We start from the raw sequence: 25,822 nt of genomic DNA on the forward strand, positions 1-25,822 counted from the left end.
AATTTGAGTAGCCCTGGTGTAGCAGATGTCAATACCACTGATAGAGGAGCTCTTCTTACTAAACTCTTGTCAAATAAGGCCATTTCCCCGCCCCGAACACACCGTTTTTACATATTCAACTAATTTGTCTCTACACCCTCAATTTCCCTACAAATATGCAAAGGTATTCATCCTGTGGACCTTTTCCTGGTGCATCTTCCACTGTATGTCCCATGTGTCCAGCTCACATATGCCTCGATAGAGAAGAAAAAAAAGAGCATAGGTTATTGTGTATATTCTGTTGTTTTCTGAATACTAATCCTTACATGTGGTATATTTATTCCACATGTTGCTAGTGCTGTGTGACAAAATTGTTCTAGAGTGATCGTGTGTGTTTCCTAGCCTAGACCCAGAATCAGCCACCTTTTCAAAAAGTCCTTGTTCCTTTCAGGAATTGATGTTTACAGATAATCTGAGTGCTAGGGATTCTCATTGCTACTGTATTGTTCATTTGGGGAACTCATTTTTTTAAATATGTTTTTATTGATTTCAGAGAGGAAGGGAAAGAAAGAGAGAGACAGAAACATCAATGATGAGAGGGAATCATTGATCGACTGCCTCCTGCACATCCCCCACTGGGGACCGAGCCCACAATCCAGGCATATGTCCTTGACCGGGATGGAACCCGGGACTCTTGAGTCCGCAGGCCGACACTCTATCCACTGAGCCAAACCAGCCAGGGCTGGGGAACTCTTCATAGAACTGAACTAGGAAATATCTACATATTTGAAAGATAAAATATGAAAGATAAAATATAAAATGAGTTCATACTAATACTTCTAAATCCAATGTAGGTGCTTTTACTTAACCTCTTCTATATTACACTTGTAGCTCCGTCCACATCCAGAATTAGTATATTCCATAATTACTCACTTCATTCACCCCATGTTTATACACACAACAACCTCAGTATACAAAAATAATACTACCACCCCCAATATTATGGCTGAGAAGAGTTCACTATTTTCCTGCTATTCCTCTCCCCATTGCCTCTCATTTTTCAATTGTACTGTATCTACATTATGAGCACATATAGCCATTGCAAACAGTACTTTCTTCATTTTAATCCTCATTTAATCTTCTTAAAATGTATTTTTATTGGTTTCAGAGAGGAAGGGAGGAGAGAGAGATAAAAACATCAATGATGAGAGAGAATCACTGATCATCTGCCTCCTGCACAAAAGCCAGGCATGTGTCTGGGAATCGAACTGTGACGTCCTGGTTCATAGGTCAATGCTAAACCACTGAGTCACGCCCGGCTGGGCAATCCTCATTTAATCTTAGTTCTATAAGTATTACATATTTAATGCTCACCATCAGCCCTTATATTGATATCTCTCTAGCCACCTTTGCTATCTGAAGCTAGTTCTTTAATCAGTTTCTGATATTCACTATCACACACTTTCTGTACTAATATATGAGAACAGGTTTTCATGCATTTCCTCCTTTCTAGACACTTTAGTTCCTTATTGCCTCTTCTTTTAAAAATCATAGTTTTTGTTGAAACTGGTTTGGTTCAGTGGATAGTGCGTCGGCCTGAGGACTGAAGGGTCCCGGGTTCGATTCCGGTTAGGGGCATGTACCTTGGTTGCGGGCACATTCCCAGTAGGGGGTGTGCAGAAGGCAGCTGATCGATGTTTCTCTCTCATCGATGTTTCTAGCTCTCTATCCCTCTCCCTTCCTCTCTGTAAAATATCAATAAAATATATATATGTTTAAAAAAATCACAGTTTTTTTTTTAACTTGTCACCATTAAATGTCTCAATTTTAAACAGATTCTTGGACTGAGGGCTCATATCCATCAGCTCTTTCAACTTTAGTTCCTGTCTCATCTCTAGAAGCTTTTCCAGAACTGCTACCTTCACCATGAAGCTTCATGAGTTTTCCCATTTCAAACTTGGGCTTCTTCATCATTTTGACTTTTCTAAAAAAGACCTTATGGAGCAAGAATTAGATTGGCAAGCTTTTCTATGTCTTTTCCAATACTACCTGGAATCAACTTACTGGAACTTCTGTCAAGTCATTTGTCTGAGGTCATGATTTCCATTATCTTCTTCCAGACTTGGCAGACCTGTTGGTGCTAAGCATAAGAGGCCTTTCAAATCTGATTGTCTCCATTTTTTGTTTGTTTGTTTTTAGTAAATCCAACACAAAGTAGATGAAGCAAATAACCATTGGTAGTCTTGACACCAACATGAATTTCAATCATGGTCTGTCATTTTTTGTTGTTGTTGATAATCCTCTCCTGAAGATATTCTTTCCATTGCTTTTCAGAGTGTAGACAGGAGGGAGGGAGGGAGGGAGGGAAGGAGGAAAGAAGGGAGGGGGGAAAGGAGGAAGGGGGGGAAGAAAAAGAAAGAAGTGGGGAGAGAGAGAGAAACATCAATGTGAGACACTTGGACTGGTTGCCTCCTGCACATGCCCCAAACAGGGCAGGGAGCAAACCTGCATCTACATGCCCTTGACCGGAAATCAAACCCAGTACTTTTAGGTGTATGGGCCAATACTTTAACCACTGAGCTACACTGGCCAGTGCTAGCTTGAATTTTCTAAATGCAACTTTATCATTCTACAGATCAGCTGGCTTACTTCGAAAACCCAGCCTTTGAGACCATCAGATATGATTTTGGTTCCTTGAGTTCTCATATCGAGTGTTTTTCCAATATTTCTTATATTTAACATAGCTGGTGCTTTTACATCATGCCAATCTTTCTTAGAAAATGGATCAACTGCTTTCTTCTTGGCTCCCTCTTTTCTACCTTTCGTAAGGCGCTTATTCTTGCTGCCTGCCATGGCTGCTCAAAGAGCAAAAGGGCCCCTATTGCCTCTTTATTATACCTCATAATATTTTTACTTCTATACCCTTCACTCCTAGTTGAGACTTTTGGAACATATTTAATTCTACCCCTTCTATTCCACATAATTCCTATGTTTTACTAAAAAAAGTTGGTACTTTTGTTCCATTTCACCAAGTGTTTGGTTTTTCTAAATGTTCCTCCTACTGTCCGACCGGTTACTATGGCCACCACGGGGCAGATGCTCAACGCAGGAGCTGCTGAGCTGTAGTGACTTGGCAGCGGTGATTCTCGATTTTCGATTTTCGGGTGACGCTCCCAGAAACCAGAGAGGAGGGAGCCTGATTCCTCACGGGGCCGCATGATTCCACCTTAGGCTGTGAGTTATGTTGTTGCTGGGGCTTTGTCGGTCCCAAATCTGGTTTACTGCACACTTGGGTTTGCGTTCCACACCCTGCACGACAGCAACTTTGCAGAGTGCCCTCTCGCACTCTGGGACCCTTCGGGGATGTCTGAGAGCCAGTTTCAGCCCGATCCCCGCAGGCCAGACCAAGGGACCCCACCTGCTGGAGGGACCCAGCTCTCCCTGCAAACGCCGGGGAGGGACTACCGGAGGTTGGCTCCAGGGCGTGTCTGGCCCATCTTGCCCAAACCCGCCCTGCTGGCCACCTTTTAATTAATATCCTTTCAATGTGCACAAATCCGTGCACTGGGTCACTAGTATTACTATATAATTTCAAGAAATTACCACAAATTCCCCTTCTCTTCATTGTCTCTGTCTTTTTAAAAATATATATTTGTATTGATTTCAGAAAGGAAGGGAGAGGAGAGATAGAAACATCAATGATGAGAGAGGATCGCTGATCAGCTGTCTCCTGCACACCCGCTACTGAGGATCGAGCCCACAACCCAGGCATGTGCCCTGACCGTGAATCAAACTGAGACCTCCTGGTTCCTGGGTCAACGCTCAACCGCTGAGCCATGCCAGCTGGGCCATTGTCCCTGTCTTGACATGAGGTCTCTGTTCTGATTTGTTTGTTTGGTAGTGTTCACTTGTGATTCCTCAGATGCTGTGCATGGGTAACATATTTATGAACCTGTATATATTCACAGATATCTTTCTATTGTCCTGACTTGAATGGTATTTTGGCTGAGCTGCTATCCTTTTCCCTCAGTGACCTGTAACTGTCTTCTAGCTTCCAGGATTTCAGAGGGAAAGTCTAAAGTCTAGTGATCTCTCTCCTCCCTCCTTCTTACTTCTCTGTGAAAGACTGAATATGCAAAAACATACTTAAAAATAAAGCTCTGATCCACAACATGCAGCAACCTTCAGGAAGCCTAACAACAATTCCTGTAGCAATCAGCCCCAAAAGGCCACCAATTGATCAATAACTGACAGATTCTTGAAATTTCCCCCCACTTTGAACTTACAATCAATCAGAGAAAGCCAAATATGCTACCCTAACCAATCACATAGTTTGCCCCACCTTAGGTTAGGCTGCGTGATAGCTTCCCCAGGCCAACAGCCGCTATCAGGGCAAACCTGAATTCCCTTTTTCTATAAAAGGTATGAAGTTTTTCCATTCCATGCCTGCCTTTGACTCCTGACAACACGGTGTTGGGGGCCAAGTCTTTTGTTATAGAAAACTCTTACAGCCCAGCTGGAATGGCTCAGTGGTTGAGCATCGACCTATGAACCAGGAGGTCACAGTTCAATTCCCTGGTTAGGACGCATGCCGGGGTTGTGGGCTCCATCCCCAGTAGGGGGTGTGCAGGAAGTCTCTTTCACCATTGATGTTTCTCTCTCTCTCTCCCTTCCTCTCTGCAAGCAAGATGTGTGTGTGTGTGTGTGTGTGTGTGTGTGTGTATAGTATACTGTATTCCAAATAGCGGAACAACTGGTGGAACAACCAGTAGCTATGACATGCACTGACCACCAGGGGGCAGTCGCTCAATGCAGGAGCTGCCCCCAGCCCGCAGGTCCCAGGCCAGCCAAGGCGGGTGCCAGCAGGGCAGCAGCGGCGGCAGCGGCGGGGGAGGAAGGGGGGCAGGGCTAGGGCCAGCGCTGCCCCCCAATCACCCCACTGGTTGCCTCCTGCAGCAGTGGTGGCAGGGCAATGGGGGAGGGGGGGGCAGCAGTGGAGGGTGGGGCCAGCGAGTAGGCAGTGCCAGGCTGGCCAAGGTGCGTGCCAGCAAGGGGCCCCCCCAGATCACCTTGCCAGTCACCCCACAGATCGGCCCTGATTGCCGGCCAGGCCTAGGGAACCTACCCATGTGCACTAACCAGGCCTCTAGTTTTTTAAGAAATCTCTTACAAGTAGCCTTTCCTTGACTGGTCTTCATGCTTATTTCTACGCCTTTCCCTGCCCCTTTTCCTATCCCTTCCCTTCCCCACATCCTCCTTCTGCTCCCTGTCCTCCTTGTTCTTCTTGTTTTTCTCCTTTTTGCAGGTAACTTGTTTTTTCCACTTGGAAGTTTTTAAGATCTTCTCTTTGTAGGAGTTTTCCTCAGGTATGCTTAGGCATGTCTTTTCTCACTGACCTTCCCTGAGACTTAGTGACCCCTTTCATCTGTAATTGCAAGTCTATCTTTAGGTCAGGAAAATTTTCCATTACTATTTGTTTAATTGTTACATCTCTTTAAACTGTTTCTTTCTCTCCTGGAACTCCAAATAGTCATATATCAGGTTTCTTTATATTTTTTGCTCTGTGCTTTGACATACCTTTTACACTTCTCAGGCCACTTAGCAAGATTCAATCATTCTCCTTCAATATATCTTCAATGTTGTGTTTTCAAAACCATGATTTTCATGCATTTACTTGTATAAAAATACTAGAGGCCCAGTGCATGAAATTCTTGCCCGGGGGGGCGGGGGCGGCGGGGAGGGAAGGTCCCTCAGCCTGGCCTGCACCCTCTCCAATCTGGGACCTCTTGGGGGATGTCCAACTGCCGGTTGGGGCTATCTATACTAATAAAAGGGTAATATGCTAATTAGACCAGGTCAACTGGACATCTTCCGGATGTCCAACTTCCTTCCCGACAAAGCCACAGTGGTGGGGGCCAAGGCAGAGGTGGTTAGGGGCAATCAGGCCATCAGGTGAGCAGTTAGGGGGAGGCCAGGTCAGCAGTGGGGCAGTTAGGGGGCAGCCAGGTTGGCAGGTGGGCAGTTAGGGGGCAACCAGGTCAACAGGGGGGCAGTTAGGGGGCAACCAGGCCAACAGGGGGGCAGTTAGGGGGCAGCCAGACCTACGAGATGGGGCCTAAACTGGCAATCGGACATCCCTCTCGCAATTGGGATTGCTGGCTCCTAACTGCTCGCCTGCCTGCCTGCCTGATTGCCCCTAACCACTCTGACTGACTGCCTGATCACCCTCTAACTGCCCCCCCTGCTGCCCTGGCCACCCCCTGATTGCCCCCATGCTTCCCTGGCCACCCCCTATCTGCCCCACTGCCAGCCTGGCCGCCCCCTAACTGCTCACCTGCTGGCCTAATAGCCCCTAACTGCCTCTGCCTCGGCCCCCACCACCGTGGCTTTGTCCGGAAGGAAGTCAGACGTCCAGAAGATGTTCAGTTGACCCAGTCTGATTAGCATATTACCCTTTTATTAGTATAGATAGCCCCAAGTGAAAACAACCCAAATGTTCATCATCAGGAAAGTGGATAAACAAGGTGTGGTATATTCATTCAATAGAATACTACTCAGCATTAAAAAAAAAAACAACTACAGATACATGTGGTGAAGAACAAAGTTCAACTGAGTACACTTAAAGATCTAATTTGCTTTATTAGGTGATTCATGAATCAGGCAGCATCCCATCTAGCAACAGGGAGAATGCTCCAAGGAGTTGTGCAAAAATGGAAGGTTTTTATAGATAGAAAAAGGGTGGGATAAGAAAGTTAAAAAGAGTGAATTATTTAAGCAAGGATTATTTAATTATTTAAGGGAAGGTCACCTTCACTTAGGGGAAGTCTTATCAAGTAGATTACCTCATGCCCTGGTGTTGTACCCCAAATCTGCAGATAGTAATCTTACTCTCTCGCCCTGAGGAATAAACTCACACACATGACTTTGTGAAGCAGTTTAATCAATTTCATATCTGGATGTCTAAATCAAACTTCTCTACTATTGTTAAGAAAAAAACAGAGGTGTCGCTCAATGGTTGAGCGCGAACCTATGAACCAGGAGGTTACAGTTTGATTCCCAGTCAGGGCACATGCCCGGGTTATGGGCTCCATCCCCAGTAGGTAGCTGATCAGTGATTCTCTCTCATCATTGATGTTTCTCTCTCTCCCTCTTCCTTCCTCTCTGAAATCTATCTCTCTATCTACCTACCTATCTATCATCTATCTATCTATCATCTATCTAGTAGATTGCCTCACTAGTGCTGACCAGGGAATTTTAGACTGACTGGTTTAAAATTCCACTCCTGGGAGAGGGTGAAACTTCAGTTTGATTAGATAATAAGTCTTTGTAGGGCTTAGCACAAGTGACTCCATTTTGGATTTTTTTTTTCCAAGCTGTATCCAGCTTTTTTAAAGATACTTATCATAAACAATCATAGTATGTCAGGAAGGACATAAGCAGACAATCATTAACAGTATACAACAACTTTCAAACCCCCTTATTTAATAGATTACCAAAATCAGAAAGCCACTATAAAACCCAATGAAGTCTTTATCTGATGCTTTGAACAGAGATAGTTTAGAGGGAGGGTTGACATTTCACATTAAGCATGTTGTTTAACAACTTTTCACAAGCTAACCCTGACTTTCAGGAAGTGAAATGAAAATGGCAGTATTACCAGTCTATAGATCTAAAATCTAAAAAAGGAACTGCTATTCTTTTGAGGGATGCCATCTCAATGGTGACACTGGAAAGTCCAGTTGCCCAAACATACTAGTAACCTATTTTTGGGGGGTCAAGTCCCAAAAGGTCTCTGGGCTTAAAGGAGTCAAGTCTATGGTTAAGTGGAGAGGGAGAAAAGAACATAAAAATGAATTTTAGTTTCCCCACACCACAAGGTGTTTGTGCTAAGGTGGTTAATGTGTGTCAACGTCAAGGGATTTCCTCCTCCCAGGAACCAAGAGGAAGTCTCTCAAAACTAGAGGAGAAAGATGTTGTTGTTTTTTCCTATGTCAGTCCAGCTTTGAAGACATTCTGTTAGTACTATATATCCTTCCCCCCAAAAAAAACAACAATGAAGTGTTCTGTGTGCTAACAACATAGATTTAAAAAAAATAAAACTTGATTTAAAAGAAGTTTTTCAAACTGTGTATTCACCAGAGATACACAGTTATCAAAAATGCACATACTTCACTTGGCCTCTCCAGCTCCTTCAGCTTTCTGTGCCTGGTTTGTCTTGGCATCTCCATTTTCTGCAGGGTTATTCCCATCCTTGCCAGCATCAGCTTTCCTCCTTTTCCTTTTGAGTACCTTTCCTCCCTTCTTTGCAAGGGCTTTTTGAGGCTTGGGCTCTGGCTTTGGAAGAACAGGTTTAGTCAATAAGCGGGTGGATCTTCTCTGTGGCTTGTCCTTCACCTTGGCTTTATCTCCTTAGCATCCCCTTCTGCCTTTCCCTTGGGCAAGATGGCAGTTGGGTGGGACGGACAGGCTGGACAAAGGGATGCAGCAGCACGTGAGCTTTAGTCAATCCAGGGGACATTCTTGACTCTTCTTCACACTGCTCAGGTTTGTTGTTTCTTCTGAATACATGTAACAACATGAATGAATCTCAAAAACAATACACAGTGAAAGAAACCAGACGTGAAAAAATACATGCCCAAAAAAGTACATGCAGTAATATCTGCTTATGTATAGAGGATGCGGTCCAAGACCCCCAGTGGATGCCTGAAACAAAGTACTGAACCCTATATGTACTTTTTTTTCTTATACATACATACTTATAAAAAAGTTTAATTTATAAATTAGGCACTGTAAGAGATGAACAATTGCTAATAATAAAATATAACAATATATATTATAATAAAAGTTATATGAATGTGGTCTCTCTCTTCTCAAAATATGTCATTGTACTGTACTCACCTTTTTACTTAAAGAAGGACTTTACAGCTCCTCTTTGGAACATCTGAGTTGCAAGCATCACTACTCTTGTGCTTTGGGGCCATTGTTAATTAAAATAAGAGTTACTTGAACACAGCACTGTGGTACTATCTCAGTCAATCTGGTAACCCAGACATCTGCTAAATGACTAACATGTATATACAGCATGGATACGCTGGATAAGGGATGATTCACATCCGGGACAGGATGGAGCAGATGACAGTACAAGATTTCATCTGATAGTCAGAACGATGTACAATTTATGAATTGTTTATCTCTGGAATCTTTCCGTTGGTATTCTTGAATATACCTATGGTTTGCCATAGCTTGATTGTCTCAAGTTATAATTCTCTGCTATTCCCAAATAAACTAATTTTGCTGGTAAATGATGGCTATCTTATTTTTAAGATTGACATTATGGTTCCATCTACATGTTCTAAATTAGACAAAACTAATCCACAGTGATTGAGAATCAGAAATTGCCTGGGGAGGGGGAAATGGGGAAGGGTGTGAATTTACTGGGAAGAAGTAGGAGGTTATAGAAATGTTCTATATATTGGTAGGAGTGTGGGTTATATGCATGTATGGATTTACCAAAGCTTATCAATTTGTACAATTAAGATCTGTGCATTTCACTGAATGTAAAACCTCCATTTAAAAAGGGAACTTTTGTTGCATAATCTTGTGTGTATGTATTGAATTTAGTCTTCTGAAGTGCTTTTATTTATGTACTAGAGCCCCAGTGCATGAAAATTCAGGCACTGGAGTGGGAGGTGTCCCTCAGCCTGGCCTTCCCCTTCTCACAGTCCGGGAGCCCTCAGGGGCAGGAGGCGACCCTGTGGTCAGGGGAAAGTGATGCCCCATCACACCTCTGCTGCTGCCTGCTGGCAGCACAAGCCTCTGCTGGCCCTGGTTACTTGAGCCTCAGGCAGCCCTGGGTGGTTGGGGCTGAGGGGACTGGGAGACTCTGGAGGCAGACGCGTAGGACTGAGGGGACTGGGTGCTGCCATCTTGTGGCTGTGAGTGCCGCCATCTTTGAGGGTGTTATAGTCAATTAGCATATTCCCTCCTAATTGGCTGTGGGTGCCGCCATCTTTGTGATGGTGTGAGGGTCAATTAGCATATTCCCTCTTTATTAGATAGGATTTATGATTTAAGTTGTCTTCTGTAGCAGTTTCAAAGGCTAATGCTTATCCAGCATCAAAAGAAGAGAAGTTTCAACACAATTGTTCTGCTCCTCCAAATTCCCATAGGTGTCAGGATGACCAGCAGGTCCTCTTCAGAACAATCCCATCAGGTCCTATCCCTCCTCTTGGAGGTCCATGGATCTTTACAAGCTATACTCTCTTCATTATCCAGTATGTTCTGATCCTGTTTCCTTTCTACCTCTAGACTCACTATAACCTTAAGCTTCATTCATGCCATCTATTGTCCACTGTGTCTGTCTGCTGGTTCCCACATAGCCATGTTTCAAGTGGGGTCATATAGTTGAATTGGAAGAAGCGAGAAAGGCGAAAGAGATGTGACAACCTGATTCATTTTTGTAGACTATCGGGTACCCAGAACAGTGTGTTTTTTATTTAGTAAGTGCTCAAAAATATTTGTTAAATTGAGTAAAGAACATAGTTGGGTCCATAGGAGACCTAGAAAATTCCAGCATTGTTGAATGTTATGTTGTGTCCATCTCCCTTCTCTGGGGGTGGCGCTAAAATCAAGGAGTACACAAATCCAAAGATTGATTAGAAACTATTACCAGTAAGTGGAGAAGATGGTCTGAATATGCTACCAACTGTGGAAATAGCCAGATGCAGATAGTGAAACTTGGATTGTAAAGCAAGAACTCTAATAAGAGACAGAAAGACAAGTAGGAAGGGTTGGGTTAAGAGACTTAGCAGAAGGACTGTCCTGGATAAAAATTGATGAGACTTGTGGTCCAACAATAGAGACCCTCAGATTCTCTTAATAAAAATAACACCTGGAGAAGTTCTAGCTTCTGCCTTGGTGCAGCAAGCTGGAGAAAGCATTACTCTTATCACCACAACATAAGCTCGGTAATCTAAAAAATTATCACTTTTACCAAGTCAATCAGAGAGCTGAGGTCACAGGACAACTGGCCTGAGATGTAAGGAAAGCCTGATGCTTCTAAACACAGAAGAGATGCAAAACACTGGTTCACCGGTGGCAGAGCATGGGAAGGAAGATGGTGCAGCATTCAAACGGGAAAAAGAATTCTACTACATTTTTAAATAAATTGCTAAAGACTGAGTGTGGGCTGGCATGGGAACCCCATCGGAGTCACAATCATAAGGGGAGTTCATATCCACTCCCAGGCTTTTCTCCAGGGATCTTCACTGGGCACCCAGGACAAAGATTGGGGGCAGGGTGGCAAAGACTGGGAGGTGGTACAGGTTTAAAGGAGAGGAGTGGCTGCCACTGCAGGAAAAGCAATATGAAGCCCAGAGCCTTCTCCTCTAAGAAACATAAGACTCAAACTGATGGGGGAAGGCAGCAAACCTGTTGTTCCTCAAGGGACAGGTGGGGCCCATTGCCACTGGAGTTATAGGAAAAAAGAGAAAAAAAATCCCCTCTATTCCTGGGAGAGGACTAGAAACTGTCCTGAGCCTAGACTTTTAGAGGTCATAATGCTGGGGAGGGTCAGAATCACCGAGACCCAGGGACCCAAAGCCTGTGTAAGTATGAAGTTGGAACAGGATGGGAAAGAAGCTGTCTTCCTTACCCTCACCCCCGCAATCAGTCTACCAAGCACTAAGTAACAAAAAATTTACTGCTGGGAAAAGGGCATGAACTTGCAGGGATGGGGAATGTTTGGCCCTGAGGGCTGTATAAAGCTCGAAAAATCATTTGGTCTGGCCCTGTCAAGGCATTAGGGGTGTTTATTAAATATTTGACCAAATATAGCAGGCTAAATATTTTTGTTTGTTTTTGTCCCCCCCCCCCTTCTAGCAGGCTAATTTTTAAATTGATAATTTTCTATGGCCTGCAAATCTACACTAATAAAAGAAAAATATGCAAATTGACCATACCTCCATGACACCCACCAGCCAATCAGGAGTGAGTATACAAATTAACCCAACAAAGATGGCGGGTTAATTTGGAAATGCAGGCACAGAGTGAAGACTGAAGGCTCTGGCCTGATCAAAGACTGAAGACTGAAGACTGAAGACAACTGAAGACTGAAGACTGAAGAGGCTTGGTTTCTCCGCTGCGGCCGGAGCGAAGGCCTGCGTCCTGGGTACTGGAGGAAAACTGGTGCCAGCAGCCAGGGTAAGGAAGGCTTATTGCACGAATCTTCATGCAACGGGCCTCTATTGTTGCTATAAATATCTAAATGGATCTTGGCAGAATAAAGGTTTCCCACCCCCGGCTTAGAGTGACCCTCTCTGAGTGCTGGCCTTATGACAAAAGGAACTTCTAAATAATCTTTTGTTAACTAACCTACTTTAAGAAAAATTTATCAACTATAGTATACTTTGTACTTAGCAGTATGCCTGGCGCATAATAGGTGTCCAGTATTACAGTTTGTTTTGTCAGGTCCCTGACTTTAATGTGAATGCTTGTGCCATTTCACTCTATTATATGAAGCTACTGGTGTTTTCTGATGATTATTTTGACCCAATTAAGAAAATGTGTTCATTTCTCATTTAGTAAGAATTTTTAAAATTCAGAAATGGCTGTTGAATATTAAACAATGCATCCCTGGAGAATATCATTTGGCTTTTCTCCTTTAATTTGAAAAAGTACCTGAGCAGATTTCTTAATGTTAAACCACCATTCTTGGAATAAACTATACTTTGTCACAGGGGGAATTCTTTTTATTACCACATTACTGACTTTGTTATCTTAATACTCAATTTTGTCTTTGGAACAAAGTCAGTGAGAACATAAGAATCCCCCCCCCCCCCCCCACTTTTTGGGTACTGTTTGTCTTGGATTTTGGTATCAGAGTTATGCTAGCCTTTGTGAAATAAACTGGGAAATTCTCTGCTTTTGGGGAGATTCTTCGTTTCCCTAGAATTCACCTGGGTTTGGTTACCCCGTCTCACTTCCTTCTACCTTCCAAGAGGTGCCCCACAGTACCACTAATAATTTAACCATGAGGATATTTTCTCATACTAGCTTTCAAGTCTCTTGGAAAAGGGGGCTCACCTACTGATCCTCAACAAAACCAGTTTTCTCACTGTCCTTGCACAGGCCACAGACCTTACCACTTCCAACCCTTTGCTAATTTCATGTCACTTCCCTCGCTAAATCCTAACCACTGAATTTGAGGTGGGAGATATAGGGTGGTGTTGATTATGGCAAAATAGAACAAATATCTGAGGCAGAGACTGTGTAGCTGCTTGACACCCTTCTCTTCATTTAACCCTCAGAATCCTGGGAGGCTTTATTTTGTAGATGGGAAAAGAAACTTGATAAATGTTATACACTAATAAATGGAGGTGCCAGAATTTAAAGCCCGGACTGCTAGATTGCAGTGAATGCAGCTTCTCTCCTCTTCCATTGTTCAGGGGCTACAGTCTCTTCTCTTCCATTGTTCAGGGGCTACAGTCTCTCATGTTGACCTGCATGTCCTCCATGCTCCATTAGCAATTGTAGACTGTACCACACTATTTTACATTACACTCATTTGTAATTTCTATTGTTTCTTCTGAGTAGTTCTTGTCTCACACGGAGCAGTTATTAACTGAATGACCTCTCAGTGCCTGTTTATCCAACTCCAGATTTAGGCACCTTATTTTACTTTATAATAAAGAGAGTGGGAAAAAATAAAAGGAAAAGGTTTCTAAATACAAAAAATGTTGATTATATTAGTCTTAGCTGTATATTGCAAAAAACTCCCTTTCAAAATAAGTTTAACTCTGCGTGGTCTCCAGGGGCTCTTTGGCTAAGCCTACAAAATTAGTGCTTAAATATCGACAAGAGTTTCCATTAGTGAGTATTGATCACCTTCCCACCAAGAACATCAAGCAGCGGCAGGATGCTGGAAATCGCACCTACAAGACAACACGGACTCCCTAACAAGGATGCGAGATGAAGGCAGCCCTCCCAGCTCCGGGCGCGATCCCGCTCCACCCCTCCCATCTCAGCCGGATGGAACATTCCGTGCGAAAGCTTTGACAGAGCACCCCCTCGGAGTCACGTGGCGCTGGAGCGTGCTGACGGCGCCTGCGGAATGACGCGGGCTCGGGTTGCCAGGGGGCGGGGCCGGCGCCGCGGAAGGGGCGGGGGAAGAAAGCCTGCGGGGAGGCGGGGCGGGAGGAGTGGAGGGGCGGGCGGAGAGGGGCGCGCGGGCGGGGAGGGCCCAGCGTATTATGGGATGCGGCGGTGGAATGGCGCTGGGCGCGTGATTTTGAACAAACCCGGGTCTGTGTCTCGGAGGCGCCGCCGCCGCCGCGGCAGCTGGGAGCCCAGGGAGCGCGGCGCGAGGAGAAGGCGGCGGCGCCGCCGGCTTTGGTGAGTGTCAGACCCCGGGGTGGGGGCATCGGGGCGGGCGGGCGGGAAGGGGCGCCGGCCCCCGCTGCGGGTGGTGGCGCGGCCGAAGGGCGCCTGACCGCTCCCTCCGGGAGTCGGGGCTGGTGCGTTGGTGGCGGAGAGCGGGAACCTGCAGGCTGGGGGTCGCCGTGCCCCACCCCCGGGCCGCAGTGGGCGGGAGGATCCTCCCGGGCTCGGCCCCTTCCCGCCCGCACCCGGGAGGGCGGCTGTCACCCGGCCTCCCGCCCTTCCTGGCGGTCTGGAGGAAGGGCTCCGGCGGCTGTTGACAAGCACACTGCGCGGCCCGGGAAGCCGGCCGTGTCGGCCCCGGCTCTCTGGGAACCGGTTTTGCTGCTGTGTCATTTCGAACCAGCCCCTCCTTTCCCTGCTGCCCGCCGCCCCGTTCTTCCTACGCCCCTTTGTATAGTATCTCCGTGTGTGTCCGTTTTCCTCGCGAAGCCCACCAGCCAAATGTCATAATGTCCCCGCGGTGCACGGGGGAAGGGAGCGGGCCGGGACTCAGCTTGGCCAAGCAACGGTAAACACCAAGCAGAGTGCGGGTGGACGCGGCTGGCGGTGGGGAAATAAAGTTCAAAGATGAAGACGCTGGGAAGACTGGATACTTTCAAGCCCGTGGCAGGCTGCGTGTAGAGACGGCGATTAGGCTGGGTAGTCAATAACACTGGGTTAAGCCTGAATCTACGGACTTTTATATGGAGTTGTCACTCAAGCAAGGTAAGGAAAGGAAATGGCCTTTTCAACTCCTACCTCACTCTTCTTAGACTAACTTTTACAAAAGACAGTAGAGGGACCCTATTCGAAACCTTGAAATTCAGTTTGCTCATTTCAGATGGGTCTTTTAGAGCTTATGCTGTATTTGACAGGTATGGAATTCGGCTTTTGAATGGGTGATTAGCATATCTTTCTGAAATTAACAATGGTAGCCAATTTAGGTGTTTTTTTTTTTTTTTTTTTAAATTCCGGTCTCCTTAGAAGCCTTGCAGCTTATGTTTTCTTGTTATTTCTTTGATGATTAATTAAAAGAAACCTATATTAGCCCTGACTGGGTAGCTCCGTTGGGTAGAGAGTGTCGTACTGATACACCAAGGTTGCGGGTTCGATCCCGGGTTTGGGCACGTATAAGAAGCAACCAATGAATGCATAAATAAGTGGAACAACAAATCTCTCTCTTTCAAAAAAAAAAAATCTGTGCTCTCTTTTAATTATTTATTAAACTGCATGATAAGAGCTGGTGGGGGTAGATAGATAACTCTGGGGTCTTGTTCTAAAGCAAGCTGTGTATTTTCACTGTTCATCCACGAACAAGATCAATACATTTTAAACGTAGTTGCACTTTGGCGTCTTAAGCCAATGACAAACGGGAAGTTACAGTGTTCAAGGACAGAAACGATCAGGTGAAATTAAGTGGAGAGGAAAATAGTTCAGAACTTGGTTTTGACCACAGTGTCTGCGTGAGGATCAATGACTGTAATTTACAAATGTGTCAGAGAGGTGAGACGTGCCTGTGGAAATAGCTCCTTCTGTCCAAGTAGTGCTGACTGTGGAGGAAAATGTCGGAGTTGGTGAGTGACATTAAAGGTCTGGATCTTGTTTTTAGTGCCTGGGATGGGCACAGTGAATAAAATACGTGCCGTCACCTCGACTTGCCTTTTTGAAAGTGAAAGAATTTGGGGTTCTTTATTGTCCTTCTGTCGTCTTCCCCATGGCTTTTTGCTCTTCAAAATAAATATATGCCAGACTGGGGACCCCGCAGGTGGCGCGACTTCCTTTGGCGTGGCTGCCGGGCCGCAGGATCACCATTTTTCCTGGTGGGGTGGGAGGTCTCGGCGTGGGCTGTGTGTACCTCCCGTGCATTTGAAGGCTGGCGGGGCCGGCGGGAGGTTTACCCGGATCCGTGGGTGTGCGCCTCTCGGGAGGGGAGGGCCGGGAGGGGAGGCGGAGGAAGGGGGAGGTTACCGGCGGCGGCGGCGGCGGCCGGGGCTGGGGCTGTCGGGGAAGCTGCTGAGCTGTGATGGTGATGACGAGGTGAAAATGGCGGATCTTTCGAAATACAATCCCGGCCCCTGACATACCAGAGGCGGCGGCGGCGGCGGCGTCGCCACCCGGGCTCCCTCTCCAGCCCCGGGTCCCCCGTAGCGCTCCACTTCGGGCGTCCTGGGGAAGCCAGCATCTGGCCAGAGCTACCGGGCACGGGCAAAACAAGCACCGCCCGGGCTCCGAACTGCCCGGGACCTTCTGGAGCCCCCACCTCGGAGCCGGACGGAGAAGGCGGCTGCCGCTGGAGGTAGAGAAGCGGGTACCCGAGGGCTTCTCTGTCTCGAGATTCTTTATTTTGGGGCTGGGGTGGGGGGATAGAATGGTGTTGTGGATCAAGGAATGACTAGTCCTGAGTGCAGAGAATCAGTAGCCTCGTAATGACATCAACATTATTCTTTGAGTATTAAGAGGGCTCGAGTTTGCTCTGATACCTAAGGCTGCTGCTGAGGCCTAGAGGAACCGCTAGCACTTACCACGATTTTCTGATTTAATGTTCAAAATATCCACTCCGGTGGGTGTTGGTTTGATGATGGTCAGCAGTTTATGGGGTTGTATGTTCCTTTAGGGAGGCAGAGCATTGGCATTTTAGTCTGCATTTAAGCTCTTGATTTAGATCATAGTCTATAACTTGTTTGGGTGTGGATGCCCACATTTTTTGAGCATATGGACCAGTTTTGTAAGAATTTAAAATGTTGCCTTTTTCTTTTATGGCTCTGTCATCTGTAGAGTTGACCCCTTTGGCCCTGCCATTGGTAAATAACAATTGAGATACTGTCATGTATGCTTTGTGACTCCCCCCCCCCCCCATCCATTTTGTCAATTCAGAGAGTAAAGTTATGGAAGATTTTGCATAGATTTTATAATTCAAGTGAATCACAGCTCTGGGAGCTCTATTTTGGTTCACAAGTTTTGCCTTCATTGTTAAGGAAGTTGTGATAGCTTGATGCATGCATCTGATGTGAGTCATTAAGTTGGTAAAGATGAATTGAGAATTTTTATATTCTAAAATTCTGGACACGTTTGTTTAAAGAGCTGGAGAATTGGACTGATTGACTTTATAACATCCATAATTTAATTTTGTTAGGTTATCTAAAGATCCCTGTGTGTTTTAGATTGTGCTGTGGATCCCTAAGGGGTCTGTCTCCTTGCACAGAACAGTAGTGTTACTGAAAAGTTACATATGAGTCAAAATTTTATATGTTAATTTCAAGCCCTGTTTTTCCCCAGCTTTTGTAGTAGAGGATTGGGTCAGTGACATTGAGTATATGAAAGGAAACAGAGGTGAATAATATTTAAGAAATGCCTACTTGTAATTTTATGATTACAGTAATTTTCCTTATCCAAGTTTCCTACAGAGATGATGTCATAGTATTTAATAAGTATCATACATATATTTTATTCAGAGGTAAAATATTTTATGTGTATCTTGGACATTTGGCTTTCGTTCATTAGAAGGCTAAGAAACCAAAAATTTTTTTAGGGGACTGAGAGGTACTCAGAAGATTTATTTAATGAATTTTTAAAAATCATTTGTCTGATGTTCTTATATCTAGTAGGAATTTGATTCTGTGGTTTTTGATTTTTTTCTTGTTATAGATTTTATGTTGCAATTATTTGGTCCATGCCAACCTAGCTGCTAGGTTAGTAGTAAGAGTAAGAATATTTATTTATTTATTGTTATTATTTTTTTAATCCTCACCCGAGGACATTCCCCCTTCTCCCAGTTAATTTCTAGAGAGAATGGAGGAGGAGGGGGGAGAAACATTGATATGAGAGAGACACATCAATTGGTTGACTCCCACTCGCACCACTACTGGGTCTGGGGAACCTGCAACAGAGGTGCATGCCCTTGACCAGGAATTGAACCTGAGACCCTTTGGTCTTCAGGCCAACACTGAGCAAAACCGGCTGGGCAAGACTAAGAATTTTAAAAATAATTAAAGATGGAGATGAAAAATGTCTTTTTCATTGGTTTCCTTATTTTTTTCAATCACAAAGGGCTGTTGTCATTTGTGATTCTCCGTGATTGTCTTTAAAGACCAGTTTTTAGATTGTTGTAGTTATAACAATTGTCTATTAATAATTAGAATTGTGTTAGAAAGAAATACAGGAAAAGTTATGCTACTGGAGATAGTCCAGTGTCTTTATGGGGTGAGAGGAGCATTATACATTTTCATTATTTTTTCCAGATATTAGTATTGGTTATCTGTTATCTATTGTGCTTTACATATTGTGCTAGGGATAGGAGGTACCTCAATATCATTGTCTCAGGGAATGGTTAATTTAGGAATCGGAGGTAGGTTGGAAGGGTTGAATAGGGCCTTAATGCATGCAGAAGGCTTTGAAAATTACAGAAATTTTTTAAACAGGAGAGTGACAGCCACAGAGATCCAGTAGTTTTTATGTGGGATGTGTTATAGATTAGAGGAGATGACGGTAAAGATACATTGTAGGCTAAAAGCTTTGGAGATGTGGAAATTCTTGGTTGTAGTGGGAAGGAGGCATTGTGATAAATGACTAATTCTATAGAGAGACATCAAAGATGAAGGCCTTAAACCCTGCTGTTTGATAGAATATTGAATGCCATAAAAAAGAAATCAGAGGAAGCTAATTTAGATAGAGGAAAATATTTTCATTTGAATTATAGTGTACCACATAACTGTCTTCACAATTAACCCTGCAAATAAACGAGGCTTAGAAATTATTGCTTAGGTTTATACATTAAACTGCTGAGAGAACCAGGATTTGGAAATGGGTATTTCTGATTTGAATCTCCGTGTTTTCCCCACACTATGTTACTCTTAAGCATGAAAAGGGGGAAAAATATTGTGAATCCCCAGTGTTTGGCCTAAATAATTTTATTTGATTAAAATATTTAATTTTATATGTATATAGATGTAAATTCTTTAGGCTTACTGCTTGTATGCAAGTAACAAAAGTAAATTTATAAATGAAATATAAAACAAATTAAATCTAGGGTGATAGATGATGTTGTTTTGCTGAAACAAAATCTTTCTTTGCATAGGAATATACTATTTATTGTCTGCCTTGGTAAGATGTGGAGTTTTCTATATACTATATATCCTATTATAACCTAATTTCTATACCACTTTTCTGTATTTGAATGCTCACGGGTTAGGTGGTTTGGCTTTCACTTGGTGTAAATATATCATTTATCTTGTAAGACTGTTCTGTGTCTTTTTCTTTAGCTCACCCTAATTCTAGTACCATTGGTTGTGGATGTGAGATTGTTATCCAGGTGATCCAGAATATATTTTTTAAAAGTATCAAAATGAAAATATAAACTTTAAAAATCTTCATTAGGATTCATGGCTTATAGTCTGCTACTCCCAATTAAGTTTAAGAAATATTGTTGTATATCTAGTTTTTGAGTGTTGATGTTTGCTTTTAGAAATGAAAGCTAAAATTCAAATTTTATAATGAATCAGTGCTGATGGTAATCTCTAATTACAAAAGTATAATTATTAAACATGTAGATATTTCTGTCTAAACTTCTGCAAATTACTCGCTCATCTGTAATACGCTGATAGGTTATCACTTCAGATTATTATGTACAAGAATGAAACAGTTGTTCACCCAGGTTGTCCTCCACCTATAATTAAGAAAAGAACAGGTTTCAACATTGGTAATATTCTATATAAAACTCTTAAAAAATATAAAAACATAGAACATTTGTCATTTCTATCTAACGTTATTTTTCATTTTATATTTAATTTATTTGTTTTCATTGTCATTATTCTAAGTTAGACCTCCATTTATCTCTGTCTTGAACTAATTATTGTAATTGCCTTCTAACTGGTCTCCCTGCATCCAGCCCAATAAATACTGAGATAAAGTTAGTCCTCCCAAAGTACAACTATGATCATGCTGTTCTTTTATTGATTTCTAAACTGTCAGGGCAAGGTCTTTGGTAAATTTCCCATAATGCCCTCCACAAAGCTGGGAAGCAATTAGTATTTGTTAATTAAATGACTGATAAAAATCACAAGCTAGTTAAAAGCTAAGAAAACCTGGTAGATTTTCAGATGGAATATAACTGCAGAGAATACTGGTTAAAAGCTAAATCTGAGTATTTAGAAACTTAGTTGTAAAGGAGTTTCTCAGTTATGACAATATGTTTATTAAGTGTTGTAAAGACTCAGCATTAGATAAACCTATGTTACTCAAATAGACAAATCAGAGTTATCTTTCAGAGCCTAATGTAAATAATGCTAGAGTTTTAGATAATATCCCTTCTCCATGATTAATTTATTCATTCTTCAGATTTGTATTGAGAAGTTATCATTTGCCAGCTCTGTTCTGGGCACTGGGGGAAGGGGATACAGTTGTGATAAAGACAGACAAGTCCCTGTCCTCATGGAGCTTGCATTCTAAAAATGGGGGAGGAAGAATCAGACTAGAAACAAAGCTCCTTTCGGATTGTGATAGGTGCTATGATGGAAATACCCAAGTAAGGCTATGGAATGCCTTAGGGCAGTGGATATGAGAGTGGTGGAACTAATTTAGATAGATTTTTAAAACGTAATACAAGTTAGACAAATTTATAAATCATTACATTCTGAAATGAGTCAATCTTTAAGTCTCATTAGGCTTAAATTATTCAACCATGTTCAACTGTGAGGGGGCAACTTCAGTGTACTGACTTTCAAATTGTACTTTGCCTTTAGAACTTCATGAGCAAAAATATTGGAGGCATGGGGAATGCATTGTATGTTCTGCATTCTTTTCCTACCATCCCTTCACAAATAAGCCCTGTACAGCCAAAGTGAGTCAGAGCTCCTCAGTCCAGTTGGCTTGTGATGATATTCTTTTTTTCTTGGAGTGGTCCTCTACACAGTGATGATGAGGTTGCATGTCCTATTGCATTTCTTCCATTCCTAAGGGATAAAATTAGAGTGATGATTCATGTAACTAGATGGCCATACCCTTTCCTGCCATGCCCACAAGCTCCTTTTGAGAGTTTTTTTAGCATAAGCTGCTCGGCCTGTGACCCTGAAACAGATATGGATGTCTAAATCATAAAGCAGTTATCATAGTCTGCTCAGTGGCTATGAGGTGCCTAGGACTCTGCACAGCCCCATTCTACATAGAGACTGGCTAAACCAATCAGACCTTTTCTTGTTGGAAGTTTGAACTTTATTCCTAGTTGAAAAGGAGACTTCTAGCCCTGTAACTCCTAGTTTCTTTTAATAGGACAAGTAAAAAAACTTGTTCTTCCTAATGACAGAGCTCCATAGTATACAAAGTAAAAATGCACAGAATAGAAGTAGACAAATCCACAATCGTATTTGGGGATTTCAACAGCCTTTCTCAGTAATTGGCAGAAGAGGAAAAACTGAGAATATAGAAGATCTGAACAACACTATGAACCAACTTGACCTAATTGACATTTATAGAACACGATCCTCAGTAACTACAGAACACACATTCTTTTCAGATGTACATGCAGTGTTCACCAACATAGACCATATACTGAGCCATAAAACATCTCTAATTTCAAATGATGGAAATGTTATAGAGTATTACATTCTCTGGCAATAATAGGAGTAAGTTAGAAATCAATAATATGATAGCAAGTAAACAAATATTTGGAAATTAAATAGTACTTTTTTTTTTTAATTTCAGAGAGGAAGGGAGAGGGAGAGAGAGAGAGAGAGAGAGATAGAAACATCGATGAGAGAGAATCATTGATTGGCTTCCTCCTGCACACCCGCTACTGGGGATTGAGCCTGCAATCCAGGCATGTGCCCTTGACCATAATCGAACCCAGGACCCTTCAGTCCGCAGGCCGATGCTCTATCCACTGTGCCAAACTGGCTAGGGCTAAATAGCACAATTTTTTTTTTTTTTTTCCCACTGTTAAAGATGAAATAATAGGAATATTAGAAAACATTTGAAGTGAATGATAATAAAAACATTAAACTATTAGCAGCTAAAGAAGCATTGGGGGAAAATTTTAATGTTAAGTGCTTATTTAAGAAAAGAAGAAAGGGTTGACAAAGTTTTCCTATAAAGGACCAGATAGAAAATATTTTAGGCTCTGTAAAAAAAATTATATATAGCCCTGCCAGGTATCTCAGTTGTTTAGAGTGCCATTCCAATATGCCAAGATTGTGGGTTCGATCCTTGGTCAGGGCACGTACAAGAATCAACCAATGAGTGCATATATGTATGAACTATATATAATTTTAAAATGTCAAAATCATTCTTTGTTGGAGAGTAATACATAAACAGACCAGGGGTCTGATTTGGTCTATGGACAGTAGTTTGCTGAACCCTGATTTATACTTCCATTTTAAGCTTCTAACGAACAAATTAATCCTAAAGTAAATAGAAGGAAGGAGACAAAGATAAGTCAATTAAATAAATAATGGACAATTGAGACTATCAATGACGCCAAAAAGCTTATTTGAAAAGATCAGTAAATTGCTAAATCTCCAGCCAGACTGATAAAAAACACACACACACACACAAAACAAAACAAAACCCAAATTGCCAAAATGTAGAGTGGAGAGTTGACATTTTTCAACAAACATTAAAATAAAATAATGTTATGTATACATTTATGCTAATAAGTTCAACAACTTAGAGGAAATGAAAAATTTACTTGAAGGACACAAACTTTCAAATATCAGAAGTTACTCCAGAAGAAAGAGAGAACTTGAATAACCTTACACCTATTGAAGAAATTGAATTTATAGTTAAAAACCTTCCCACAAAGAAAAATTTATGTCTAGATAGCTTTATTGGTGAGTTTTAGCACATTTCAGGAAGACTTTTTCTGAAAATTGAAGAGGAGAGAACATGTCCTAACTCATTTTATTAGGGTAGCATTATCCCCAGACAGCCACTACAAGAAAAAAACTTACCAATATCCCTCACGAGTGAAGACAGAAACGGTTAACAAAATATTAGCAAATAGAAGTCAGTAATATCCTCAGATGGGATACAAGACCCCTGACAGCACCGCATCTTCACGTCTGTTTTGTGGCACTTGGGCAGTGAAGGAACTGATACTCACATGGTGCTCATGTTCCTTACTGTGCTGTGAGTAGTAAGTCCTGCGTCTCTGACCTAAGGACTACTGTGTGGTCTGCCAGTATCCAAGAACAGTAATGGGCTACTTTGGTAGCTTGCTTGGAGGGTCAAAAATCTCAAATTCCTCACAGTTCTTGACAGTTTTGATCTTGAGGATGAAGTGCCGACAGACATGGCTTTCTGAAAGAGAAAAGATGAGAGCTGTGTGGGCTGGGTTAGAGGATAGGACAAGACTCTGGGTATTGAATATTCTTACCCAAGTTGTGGGCAAGGGTGACAGGGGCAGGGAGGAATAAGAGTCCTCCAGTGTTCTCCCTCTTAATGAACATTTAGGGGCTGAGCTGAGAGATAGCCCTAATGATGCTTTGGTTGTTGTATACTCATCTCCATGGCTTCAGTTGAAAGACAGTGTGGCTGCAGCAGCTGAATTGAGTCCCCAAAGGTGAGAAAATTGTGTGGGAAATGAAGATATAGAGCTTTGGGTGGGTTGAAAATATTAAGAGTTTGTTTAGTTGAGCTGCAAATGTGGGTGCTTGAAACTTTTAAAGTAAATGCACTATCAGAGCACTATCTCCCCTCATGGCCTGACCTCTCTTTCTACACCTGGAGTTCAGGTGCTTTAAGAAGAAAGATGAATAGGGGCTGGGTTGAGGTCTCCCAGTTCTTAAAGGGGAATCAAAGGCCAAACCCACATGTCTAAATATGCTGGAGGAATTTTAGGCAGAGAGAGTTAAGCTTTTATGGCTCTATCGGATATTGGCACTCAAGTCATCATCCTATCTTATTCTGTGGGAGTATAGGGTGTTCAGATGCAACTGATGGGGTTTGGGCAAGGTTTGCAGTAGGAGAGGAAAGGCAATGTGACATTTTCGGGGGTGGGGGCTTTGTTGTTGCATACTGTTGTGGTTTCTATTGCTAAGATATAATTGGTATTGATTTTATTTATGTATTTAAAAATGTATTTTTATTTATTTCAGAGAGAAAGGGAGAGAGAGAGAGAAACATCAATGAGAGAGAATCATTGATTGGTTGCCTCCTGCACAGCCCCACATTGAGCCAGGAACCGTGACCTCCTGGTTCATAGGTCGACGATTAACCACTGAACCACGCCAGCCAGGCTTACATGCCTGTATTGTAAATGCCCATAAGTGCCAGAATGGATTCTCTTGATCAGGAAGAGCCATATGTAGAGAAGTGCTAGTACTTTGGAGTCCCAAAACCCTAGTGATTCTTTTGAGCTACAAGTTATTGTGACTGATGATTTTACAGTATATATAAAGAACTCATCTAACTAAAAAAGAAGCCTGAAAAACAATAGTATTTTAAGAATGGCAAAAGATTTTAACAGGCAATTTTCAAAAGAAAATACACCAGTCAGCAATACGCATATGAAAAGATGCTCAACATCATTAGTCATCTGGGAATTAAATTAAAACCACAATGAAATATCACTTTATACCTACTAGAATGGCTAACATTATAAAGACTGACTACCAATTGTTGGTGACGATGTGGAACAGCTGGAACCTGTACATTTCCAGTGGGTGTATAAAATGGTACAACCAAGTTGGAAAATTGGCAGTTTCGTGCAAAGTTTAAAATAAACTTACCTTATGATCTGGCAAGTTAATTTCTAGGTATTATTCAAAATAAAAGAAAATATGCATACATAAAAAAATTGAACTTGAGTGTTCATAGCAGAATTATTCATAAGAGTCTCAAACTGGAAACAATCCAAATGTCCATCACTTTGTGAATGGATAAACAAATCATGGTAGATTCTTACAAGGGAATATTATTCAACAGTAAAAATGGACAGAACAAAGTGCAAGAGTAAAGATAAATCCCAACATGCTAAGAGGGAAGAGCTCATACCATATGATTTCCTTTATGTCATGAGTACATAACATGTGATTCCATTTATGTGCACTTTTAGAATGGGCAAAAAAGCAGAACTAATCTATAGTGGCAGAATAGATCAATGATTGTATAGGGTGAGATTGACTAAAGGAGTAGACTTATTTTTTGTCCATTTAAAAATACCAGTGGTAAAACTTTAAGGCAATATAATTTTGTGATTAAAATTATGAACTTTGTTATCATAAAACATATCCTGAGTTTGAGTCCTGGCTCTTCCATTTATGTGACTTTGGACAAATTATTTAATTTAAGTTTCTTCATCTGCAAAATGGGGCTGGTAGTGTTACCATCTCAGAGTTGTTATGAGGGTAAATTAAATTGCCCTCATTACTGTTTGATAGTAAGTGCTCAATAATGATGACTAATTTGGGCAGTATTAATATTTGTCAGTGTTAAT

At 42.4% G+C, this 25,822-nt stretch overlaps 1 protein-coding gene and 1 pseudogene across 4 annotated transcripts in view; one reads left to right on the forward strand and one right to left on the reverse strand.

Moving 5' to 3' along the window:
* Nucleotides 1–1,806: 1,806 nt before the first annotated feature.
* On the reverse strand, nucleotides 1,807–2,832 carry LOC103287889 (40S ribosomal protein S3a-like; annotated as a pseudogene).
* An 11,395-nt stretch (nucleotides 2,833–14,227) lies between these two features.
* LIN54 (lin-54 DREAM MuvB core complex component) overlaps nucleotides 14,228–25,822 on the forward strand; it is a 58,224-nt gene continuing 46,629 nt past the window's right edge. For 2 of the 4 annotated variants that reach the window (XM_028148347.2, XM_008143604.3), the window contains exon 1: nucleotides 14,228–14,370. Coding sequence is in view for 1 of the 4 variants with exons in the window: in XM_028148348.2 (XP_028004149.1) it covers nucleotides 15,102–15,123 (22 nt within the window). In the remaining 3 variants the exon portion in view is untranslated. Of the gene's footprint in view, nucleotides 14,371–14,705; nucleotides 15,124–16,547; nucleotides 16,694–25,822 lie in introns of those variants that run through there. The other 2 variants (XM_028148348.2, XM_008143602.3) reach the window with 2 other exon arrangements.

Source organism: Eptesicus fuscus, chromosome 2 (assembly GCF_027574615.1).
Source record: "Eptesicus fuscus isolate TK198812 chromosome 2, DD_ASM_mEF_20220401, whole genome shotgun sequence".
NCBI classification, from domain to species: domain Eukaryota; kingdom Metazoa; phylum Chordata; class Mammalia; order Chiroptera; family Vespertilionidae; genus Eptesicus; species Eptesicus fuscus.